The sequence below is a fragment of the Semicossyphus pulcher genome, unplaced genomic scaffold (assembly GCF_022749685.1).
Source record: "Semicossyphus pulcher isolate SPU_LCO1_2020_fin unplaced genomic scaffold, fSemPul1.0.p SCAF_23, whole genome shotgun sequence".
Lineage (NCBI taxonomy): Eukaryota > Metazoa > Chordata > Actinopteri > Labriformes > Labridae > Semicossyphus > Semicossyphus pulcher.
Genome location: NW_027211697.1, coordinates 3,355,469 through 3,366,047, shown reverse-complemented (window position 1 = coordinate 3,366,047; position 10,579 = coordinate 3,355,469). Strand labels below are relative to the sequence as shown.

The window sequence follows — 10,579 nt, the reverse complement described above, 5'->3', positions numbered from 1 at the left end:
AGTCGTATTAAACCACATGGCAGATGGTGGAGCTCACTACAGTACTTAACCAATTGAATTAACTTTTCCAAATGTCGAAGATGAAATTTTAGACATGTTTCTTTGACATTATGACATTATTATTGCTATTATTTATTATATCTATTTTAGTTAGGGTTTGTTGCTTGAACTACATATTTTACCTGGAGTACAACTGTATAAATTCAGTGTACAGACATGAGTCTGTGTGCTAACTGTAACGCTGGGACCAGGAGGTGGTTAGCTTAGCTTAGCATAAAGACTGAGATCTGAAGAAGAAGCCTAGAAAAATCTGCCTACCAGTCCCTCATAGACTGAAGCAGTCTTTCACAAAGTGGAGAACCTCGAGCCATTGTTGATTGTGAATGAATGAGCCTTTCAGGAGTGCTCGTTTTAATACCCAATCATGGTACTATCAACTCTTACCAATTAACCTACTTATCGGTGGAATGTTCCAGGTGTTTTTTGAGCATTCCACAACTTTCCCAGTCTTTTCTTGCTCCAGTCCCAACTTCTTTGGAGCGTGTTGCAGGCAGCAAAATTCAAAATGTGTGTATATTTCCAAAAGAAACAATAAAGTTTATCAGTTTGAACATTAAATATCTTTGTGCTGTATTCAATTGAATATTGGCTGAAAACATTTGCAAATCGCTGTATTCTGGACCAATCTTCTTAAGACTCCGCGAGGAAACATATAGGCAATAAGTTAATATACTCACAAAATACAGAGTACAAATAAGTGGATGGGATAAGTTTAAAGCACTGCAATTTTTATTCCCCCAATCATGTACAGGTATTATTTTACTGCAATGGCAAAGGCAAAAGTTGTTTTCAAGTTCTCCTAAAAGATTATATATTCTAGATTTTTGTCAAAGCTGTCACTAACTACTTTGACCTACCATCTATTCTGCTATTTTCAGGTTTGACACTGTCTATTTCACTCTTTTCTCTATTTCCAAATTCCCCCTCTATAACCTGTAACGACCCTGAGAAGAACTTCTGGTGCTAAACCCTTAAATGAGGTCACTGACCTCCAGGATCTTTTGTCAGCTCTCATCACTTGAGTGTTCATGACCAAAAAATCAGCAGTTGGGGAGCAGAAGATAGGCATAAAATTAAAAGAGGAAGAGGAGAAGTGGGCTGTGCGGCAACAGGCAGCTACTGCAAGTGGGTCTAAAAAAGGTGACTTGCATCTGTTGGAGATTGAGGAGGAAGAGAGTGGGCCGTGAGACAAGCAAACAACTCACGAATGTGGGTTGAATTCCGTTGTCACAAATTACATTCATGTCTTCAGTCTTATCAGATTGAATCTATTCGGCTGACTGTCTGTCTCTTTGTTGTTTATCTCTGTATGTCTGTCTGTAGATGTCTGTTGTGCCTAGGTGACTGTCTGAGTTGGGCACATTTTTAGGGAAATTTTGTTTGGGTTAAGCTTTGGTACACTAACTCAGACCAGTATAGGCTACAGTCAGCCATTTTTGTTGGTGTGATTGCAGCACTATAATGGCAGTTAGCTCATTTTAAGCAGTCAGACCCAGACAAGTGTACATAGGCTGATTCTGGCTCTTCATCTATACAGTAATACAGGGTTTGTTATGAGTAACTACACTTGAGCTTTGTTATTTCTGGGCTGCTGGATTGTCTATTATGGGACAAAAACATTTTGGCTAGCTGTGGATACATAGAAGTGATAATTATAGTTGAATTGTGTTTTGAAGCCCATTTCTGCCACTAATAGAAAAAGAAAATGTTTGAACATAAGAGCCAAAGTGAGTAGAAAGCAAATTACATAAATTAAGACACTTAACCAAACTCATGAAACAAAAGTGTAAACTATGGCAATCGTATGACTTTTATCTTATCAAAGCCTGGGAAGAGTTTTTTTCATTCGACAGGTACAGTGTATAACCTGGAATTTAGTTCACTGTAAAAGAAAAGACAAAACACAGATGCAAAGTATGGTCAGTTAGTATTTTATTTCACACACCGTCACCGTCTGTAAAAGGCCTTGGTCAATAAGTCCACAACTGACATTTGAAGAAGTTTTTGAATGAAAGACAAAAACAGCGATATTTAGTATCTTTAGGAGTGTAAAACCAATATGGGATATCATATTATTTAAAACTACAATACCCACAAATTGTAATGTAAGAAATGTTCAAACATCACTTTTAACCAGGAGTTAAAACAGCAGTCGTACAGTTGACACAGAAATAAACAATAAAAAAAAATTCAAATAAGCTAGAAAAGAGTCGTTACATGAACTATGATCACAAAGACAATTGTAAACCCTTTGCTGGATGCTAGCTTTGCGGCTGTATTATGAGAGGCTCATTACCCGAAGAGTTGGAAGCATGAGAGCACTAACTCATCACTTAGTGATGTTGATGCGATAATGACGTACTGAATGTGGCACAGTGTAGAAGAGTAAGGCAAAGAGTCGGTTTTACCGGGTTTCTCTTTAGCAGGCAGGAGGGATGAAGTGAAGCACCATGTAGAGAGACGAATTACAGATCTTAACTGAACTTTAGCTCCTTAGAAAATTGCAGAAGGGGTCAACTTAATTTATCAATATTTGAAGAAGTCCTTATAAAACAGATTAAGGAAATATATAGCAAAAACATGGAGAATCAAAACTGATTTTCTTTTTTGTCAATTGTTGTGACAAAGTGTTTCGATTCTAACATACTTTGCTTTATTATATTTTTGTGTTTGCAATAAAACATTTTTCTGGTGATCATGAATGAATCTCTCTGTAACAACTGGAAAACAAAACTGTATTCTCATAAAGTAACAAAATAGTAATACTGTAATACAAGGAAAGAAAATAAGCTGTTATAAAAGTTGAGTGAAGTAGAGACTTAAGTATTCATTACTGCACATTAAGCTTAAAAATATTTGACTAGATTGAGTTAAACGCCTTACGGCTGTTTGAGAGTGGTCGTAAAATACGAATGGCCAATCTGGCAGTCAACGGTTCGGACAATGAGCAGCTAAATGTTGAACCTGAGACAGAAACGGAAGCCACTGTGGTCTCTTAAAATAGATAGCATAGTGTTAGAACAGAGATGTAGTGGAAAATTAACGCCCCCAGTTTAAAGAGAGCCACTATTTTTAATTGTATTCCGTGTTAGTCTGTAAATATTAAAGAGTTAATCAAGCTTGATCTTTTTTTTCTTTTTTTTTTAAACCACTACATCAGTGCATATGAGAACATCTCAGCGATGCGAACAGGAACTAACGAAGCAACTGAAGTACATTCTTATTTACACACACACACACACACACACACACACACACACACAGAAGAAAGTTACATGTTTCCCTTAGGGATTGCATTGATTAGAGATTGCATTGAAACTGTTTTACTGAATGAATATTTGAATTCAGGCACACGTGTTTTTAATGCCATAAAAACCAGGGATGAGTCATTATAAAAAAGGAATTCTGGACACATCTAATCGAAAAGTACCAGATGTGGTCTGTTTAATTTGTAGCAGTCAATCCTGATCCTGGCCTTTGACCTGTAAAGTTGAGTACATACTGCTGTCGGTCTTTGCCCTTATAAGTGTGCTTACTTTCAAAGTAAAGTCGCAGGAGCCTTTCATCCCTTTCACTTTCCTCTTGTTTGGAAAAGGTTTCCGTAAAAATACAAATAACTGGTTGAGTAACAGTAATAAACAAAAGGCGATGCCACACTTGAGGTGCGTTTCATTCAACAGCAGTAAATCACAACTGTGTCTGATGAGCTGAAGCATATCCCTACAAATACAAAAAAGCCCATCCACACACCGCTTTATAAATCCACTGAATTCACAATAAAAGTAAAAAAACTATGAAAAGGTCATCCGCACACATTGTTCTTTCCCTCTCCTTCCTTCCATTCTTTGACACGCTAAAAAAACTGTCAGAATTGAATTGCAAGTTATCACCTGATCTCTGGCATAAACAGGAAAGTAAATGAGCACTTTTTTTTAAATTTTATTTACTTCGTTTTCCCCAGTCGTTTCCAGTTGTTTTCTCGAGACCTCAACTTATTTTTCATGTGATCTTGGGACAAAAAGTTTTCCCATTATAAGGGAGTCATTTATCTTATAATCTCGAGATAACAAAGCTTGTTGAACTCTTGAGATACAAATATTCATCATGTGATGGTACGGTGGTGCAGCGTTGCTATCTCAAGATAAGAAATAAGTCAAGATCTCGAGAAAGCAACTTGAAATGACTTGTTATCACAGGAAAGCAGAGTAAATAAAATGTATGGATGCATGTCCGGTTTGGGCTTCTGTAGTTGTCCAACATTGAAAACAATTTGCGCCATAAGAGAATGGACCTGAATCATGTAAAAAAAAACATTTTAAAATAAATGATATGCAACGTACTGACTGACACAATCTACTTTTAGTTTTTCATCAACTCTTGCCAGGGTTCTTGTTAAAAGCTAAGAAAAAGTTGGCAGCCTTCCATCTGGAAATGAATTGAAAGTAAGAAACCCAAATTTGAAACAATAGATCAAAGACATCAGTAACCACTGGTTTCAATTTGCTGCGATCAAGGTCAACGTTGGTTTCACTTCAACAGGAAAACACCCAAACCGGTGAATGGAACCAATACTTTTATACAGGAACTATTCACGGTACAAGTCTGAGGTACCTGTAGGATACTTTTTACTTCTACTTTACTTTATTTCAGATGGAGAAGTAGTTTATAAGTCATATTTTAAATGCAGGATTTTTTACCTTGAATAAAGTATTTATGTAAGGTAGATCTGAATTCTATATCAGCCACTGCAAATAAAAGTAAAAAAGTAGGAAGTTACTTTAACAACAGGAACACAAATGATCCCTGCTGTTGGCTGTTTAACTAAGTGGTTAGCTTTTGATTGGTTTATCCAGAGATCAGGTGATTGGCGGAAGTAACTCTAAACATCAACAGGATATTAGCCATTCTTACACTGGCACATTTATTGTCAAACTTAAAAACTTTGAGTCGCAGTAAATACACCAAATCTAATGAAAATGGCTATTTTGGTCAGAGGGCTCCAAGTTTCTCTTCCCCTTCATTGAGATGTATCCCTACTTCAGCTTTATCACGTGTTTTATGTAGCTTAGCCTATTGTCTCCATTATTAACATATCATTGGAAGGTAATGTGTCAATGCGAACACTTAAAACAGAACATTTTCCCATCACTTCTAGTGAGATGTCGGGTCTCTTAATGCGTCCTGCCCTTCTGTGGGAGACATCTGACCCTTTTCACTGCTCCTCCTAAAGACTTCCTTCTTAAGCGACGACCTCTGCTCCCTATTTCTGACAAAATGGTGCATCATAGGTTTCATATTCTCTGAGAAAGAAGGGATTGGAAGCATTTTGCATTCTCACGTTGCTAAGCTGAATCTCTACGACAGATGAGACACGGCTTGTAAAACAACAAAAATAAACATTAACATAAGGGTTTGAATTAATGCTGAACAGCTGGCTGGGTTCACACAGAATGTCAGCATGTTTTTAAGGGAAGATTGCAAATCATAACCATCAGGTGAGGTGTTCCAGTGCTCTCACGCAGGTATGTGTATTTTTGTCGCTGAGCTGAAGGCGGCAGGTCATGTGTCCAACATCAAAGGGCTCCTTGCGTCTTCACTGTGCCTGGTTTGTGTAGGTCTGACTTTGGTCTGAAAGATATGCTCTAGTTGTGTCTTAAAACAGTGGAAGATGCACACTGTGATTTCCCTTAAAATTTTGTCATTAAAGCCACTATCGTGACCTTAATCACCGCTTCACATTACAGAATACAGATTTTAAACATGGGCGTCTTCATGGTTTCTACACTCAGCTTTGACATCTGGAGGGGAATATTTGTCCACACGGTGAGACGCTTTCGGCCACATTCAGAGGAGCTTCTTGGTCTGAGGCTGGGCTGGGGTTTTGGGGGTTTTGGTGTCAGCAGAGAGGACAGTCATGATGTCCTGGAGAGCTTGACTTATCTGAACTCCAAACCTGTGCGAGTCCTGCAGCGGATAAAATCAAGTATTAGAAAGATGGTTAGAAAAGGGAAAACCACACAGAGAGAGGGAAGACGAGACAACAGAAAACTGAGAGAAAGGAGAAGTGGTTTAGTTAAAGGTCAAAGGGGGGGGATTGTGCTGATTTAAAGCTTCTTGTTTCACTATGTGATTCCTCTGGAGTAGCTTAGCATAATTTACAGTCTCACAGTGGTGCTCTGTGCAGGCACTCAAACAGCCTCTGCATGAAACGACTCAGAAACCCCGCCCCTACAAGCACACTTTCTTCTGATTGGCCAGCTCTCCAAAGCCTGCTGAGGCTGCACTCTGTGATGTCACAAAAACTGCTTCCCTGCAGAGCTGAGAAGCCTGGGAAATACTCCAACATACTTTCACCTACAGATTTAAAACTTCACCCACGTTTAGTCTGGACATCCAACATTGTCACATTATATATACCGCAAAATCCGGATGTTCGCACCGGAATATAAGTCCGTGTTTGGGGGTATCCCAGAGGGAAAAAAGGTTTTCTTTAGCTATTTATTAATAAAAACGTGTATACAAGTTGTATACAAATTTTCATTTAAAACACATTAAAAAAACCACACACAAATTACAGCCTATCATCTGTTTTCACCATGTCGGGTTTGTAATCCTGCTAGCTACCTGTGCTGTAGCTAGCGGTTGCTGGCAGCCTACGGTAACGTTGATTGTGGTGAGGGTGGCGGCTGCAATAGCGATTATGACTGCGCATGTCCGTGAAGAAGCGTTAGCAACAATAATGCTGCTTAAAACAGCGAGGAAACCTTAGCTAGATTATAGCGCCATCGTCTGGGTAAATACGGTAACACATTAACATACATCTCTCTTCATTTTATACTGGTATATGGGTTGTACCGGTATATAGGATGCAGCGCACTTTTTAGATGAATAAAAATGCATTTAAGATATGTCTTAAAATATGACACAGCATTATACCCCCTCTTTAAATATTACAGCCCTGCTGATCTTGGATATTTGAGGCTAATACTTATATAAACAGTTGATAGTTTTAACTATTTGATATTTAAATCTGCTTAAATCTTTCCATGAACAAATAACGTAAACAATAGTTTCCAATAACCTCTCTGCCATTTCTTGTTACTTCCCGACAGATATTTACACCGATACAGACATGTTACAATGTTACAATCTGCAATAAGCTAATATGAGAGACATATCAACCTGCGTGATTTATCTGTCCAGCTCTTTTCAGTCAGTTTTGAACACATGATTCCACAGTAAATCATGGAAAGGCAACTGAAAACAGACAGCAACGCACTGCACACTTCTCCTGTCCTGTCATGTGCTTTGTGGTCTAACAATGAAAGACAGGATAACGCTGTCTGTACGCCTTGTTGCCAACCAGTCTGGTGGTTGTTTAATAATCCATCGAATAATTCAGCTGTGTGCATCATCCTGCACGCTCACACAAGCAGCCTTACACATCATGAATGTGTTAATGAATAATTTAAAGTGGAAAGTGGAAAGAGGAAAGAGTAAGGACCTGTTTTAATCGCAGTGCTCACATCTAATATGCTGATGTAAGGTTGATTTGATGTGCAAACAAACAAAGCTTACTGGGTTTGCCTGATAAGTCTGATAAGGAGTCGATATCTTAACACAGATTAAATGAAGAAAGGCTTTACTTACAGTCTCAGTGCAGGAGTATTTGGAGGACACGTGGAAGTTGATCATATCCTCGCCCACAATGATGTATGACACCCCATAACCGTCATCAGCAACCTGACATGACCAAAGAGAGCTCATGAGATCAGACTTAACACCTTGCACACCACAAATACACTATTGCAGGTGTGTGTTTACAAATATATAAACCACATAGAAAACTTTGACCCAATTTCCTTCTTGTAATCCAGTTTCACAGTTACAACTAGAGAAAAGCCACTCACAGGTCCGAAACCACCTCCCAGCGAGATGTAATCCGGGTGGTTCTTTAAATCAAACAGCTCCATCTGCTGAACCGGGGTCTGACTGGTGGAGAGACGCCAGGGCTCCGACAACACCTAAGGTAAAAGCAGCTTATAAGTTATCATGTTTTAACATCTACAGATGCTCTTTGGGATGCATGTATACCATAATTACACTCCCTCTGTAGTGTTACAAAACAGTAATACTACTACAGTCCTTAATCTAACTGACGCTGTGTGACTGCACTGCCAGAGGTCAAATTCTTTGTCCCCAGTGGGTTCTTGAAATGTGGAATGTGTGTGAGGAGCAGGTTCAGGGAGGTCGTGTTGGCTACAAGGCAAAAAGCTTAAAGAGGGATGGAGGATGAGAGCGAAGGAGAGGGACAGTTTGACTTTCAACAGCAGGAAGTAGTTGAGATGTTAAGAGGACATGATTTAAAGAGGGTCGTTAATGATTTAGGCCCATGGTTCTCAACTGGTGGGTCGCGGAGCAAAAAGTCTGTGCTGCCCTTTTATTTTGAAGGACTCCATGAAGTGCTTGCAGTAGTAGTGTAGTTCATTCACACCCCATGTATCCACTGATTGGGTAATCCCAGCTACAGTTACATTTACAGTCTTGATGAGCCCTATAGTAGTTGCATTTATTTTGCACTTTTTTGTTTGTTTGAAGAGGGCAGCTAATTGAATGAATTGTACAGGGAATATTTTCCTCGCACTGCTACCTGCTGGTCAGGTAGCTGCACCATTTTTTATTTAAACAATTTGAGTGGGGTCACGATTTGTCATTAAGGAGGTGGTGGTGGTGGCTCCTGAGGCTAGACCAGTTGAGAACCACTGGATTAGGCTGTATCAGTTTGTAAATCAATGCTTCAGGGGCTCGGGGCGTGTCATAGAAAGTAATATAGCAAAATAAAATATCATAACTCATAACTTCAAAGTTCAATTAAAGTGTTAAAGACATATTACATTAAAGTGTTAATGTAATATGTCTTTTTAAGGGATGAATAAGTAAAATGTATTAAACATTTCCTCAGAAACTTGTCCCACACTGACCTCTGCACTGATCTCCAAAGTACAAAGTGCATATGACTTCATTTCTGTGCTTTTTGGCTGAAGTATTTGGTATTTCAGACTTTAGTGGCTGCTTAGTCTGCAAAACTAATGACATTGGCAGCAGATTAATTAGCTGCTTACATTTACTGATAATTAGCCAATGTCAGCGTGCTAACACTTTCAACTATGATGGTGAACATAGTTCATTCTTTGCTCAAATCTGTGTCAGTTGTGTGATGAGGGTCGGCAATATGGCTGTATAATGAAACAGAAAAAATAAAGTGTCTTGGGAATTCTAATCTGCATAAAAATGCTTCCTTGACAAGGTTCCCACTTTGCCTGTTCTGTGTATGTGACAGAGAAAAGCCTAAAACATAGAGACACATTGAACAAGCTTACCTCTTTTAGGAATGGTGACTCCACCCCCAAGTATTTGGAGACCACATAGAGGCAGAAGAGGTGTCTGTCGATTCCAGCTCCAGTCATAGCCATGCGATAAAGGTTCTGGTGCCTCTCTGAAGCCTGTCTGAAGAGTTGCCTGCATTGCTCCACAGTCTGTTGAAGCAGGAGTGAGGGGTGAACAGGAGTTTTAAATTTAATGTGAGCTTTTACTTTGAAATTCATAAAAGAGCGTGTTTGTCACCTCTCCACTCTCTAGAGCTTTGACGAAGGCACAGCTCTCGTTGGAGCAGGATCTCACAGTCTCCGTCCGGCCCTCCCTGAAGAGACGGGTCATTGACGCCTCGTAAGTCAGACAGAAACCACCGCGATCCTGAAGGAAGGAGAGAAAGAGGAGGTTCAAGATAAAAGAGATGGAAATATGAGGCCACAGTTAAAGACACATAGTTAAAATGAGGGATACATTAAGGCTAACTTCTAAGCTAACGTTATTGTCTAACATAATGTTAGTGAGTGTTTTTGTTACGGCTTGTTACAGGTCAGACAGCAGAGACAGGTGATTAAGAGAAGAGATCCTGTTTAAGCTCAGATGTCTGGAGGAGGAGTATTTAGGACGGACCGGTAATCAGTTCGTCTAAATCAACGGTTACACAAGCTCATTTCAAATACCAGCCAAGACAGAGAGACAGACAGATATAAACAGTTCAGGCAGCAACAACATGACCACACAGATCTCTGCGTATCATCGCAATTTTAAAAGAAAAGATGAGGAAAAGGAAGCAGCAGGAAGTCCAGGGAAGTTCCTGCATAAGGAGATAAGGGGGGCAAATGAGGTCAGTTATGCTTTTGGTCTTTAAAAAAAAAAGTTGATTATGGAAATTTACAGTCCTGTTTGTGATTCACTGTTATACCAATCCATGTTTCACTGCCTTTAGACTCTGTGTACTTTAGACACTGCGTCTGTAGCCATATTTGGACAGTTAGAATAGACAGGACCTGAAGATACTTCCAGCCAGATATATGTAATAATATTTTTAACATAATTTAGGACTTTTTCCATTCCACAAAAAAAGTTTGTCAACGCTCTTTTGTCCATGACGAAGATGAGACGATCTCGAGCTAAAAGTAGATCTTTGATA

General features: G+C 39.2%; 1 protein-coding gene across 1 annotated transcript in view; it reads right to left on the bottom strand.

Moving 5' to 3' along the window:
* Nucleotides 1-1,975: 1,975 nt before the first annotated feature.
* cpt1a2b (carnitine palmitoyltransferase 1A2b) overlaps nucleotides 1,976-10,579 on the bottom strand; it is a 42,815-nt gene continuing 34,211 nt past the window's right edge. Inside the window, exons 15-19 of the mRNA XM_069674911.1 lie at nucleotides 9,685-9,813; nucleotides 9,441-9,596; nucleotides 7,971-8,084; nucleotides 7,711-7,803; nucleotides 1,976-6,024 (exon numbers count right to left, since the gene is read on the bottom strand). Of these exons, the coding sequence (XP_069531012.1) occupies nucleotides 5,905-6,024; nucleotides 7,711-7,803; nucleotides 7,971-8,084; nucleotides 9,441-9,596; nucleotides 9,685-9,813 (612 nt within the window). The 3' untranslated portion in view covers nucleotides 1,976-5,904. The remainder of the gene's footprint in view (nucleotides 6,025-7,710; nucleotides 7,804-7,970; nucleotides 8,085-9,440; nucleotides 9,597-9,684; nucleotides 9,814-10,579) is intronic.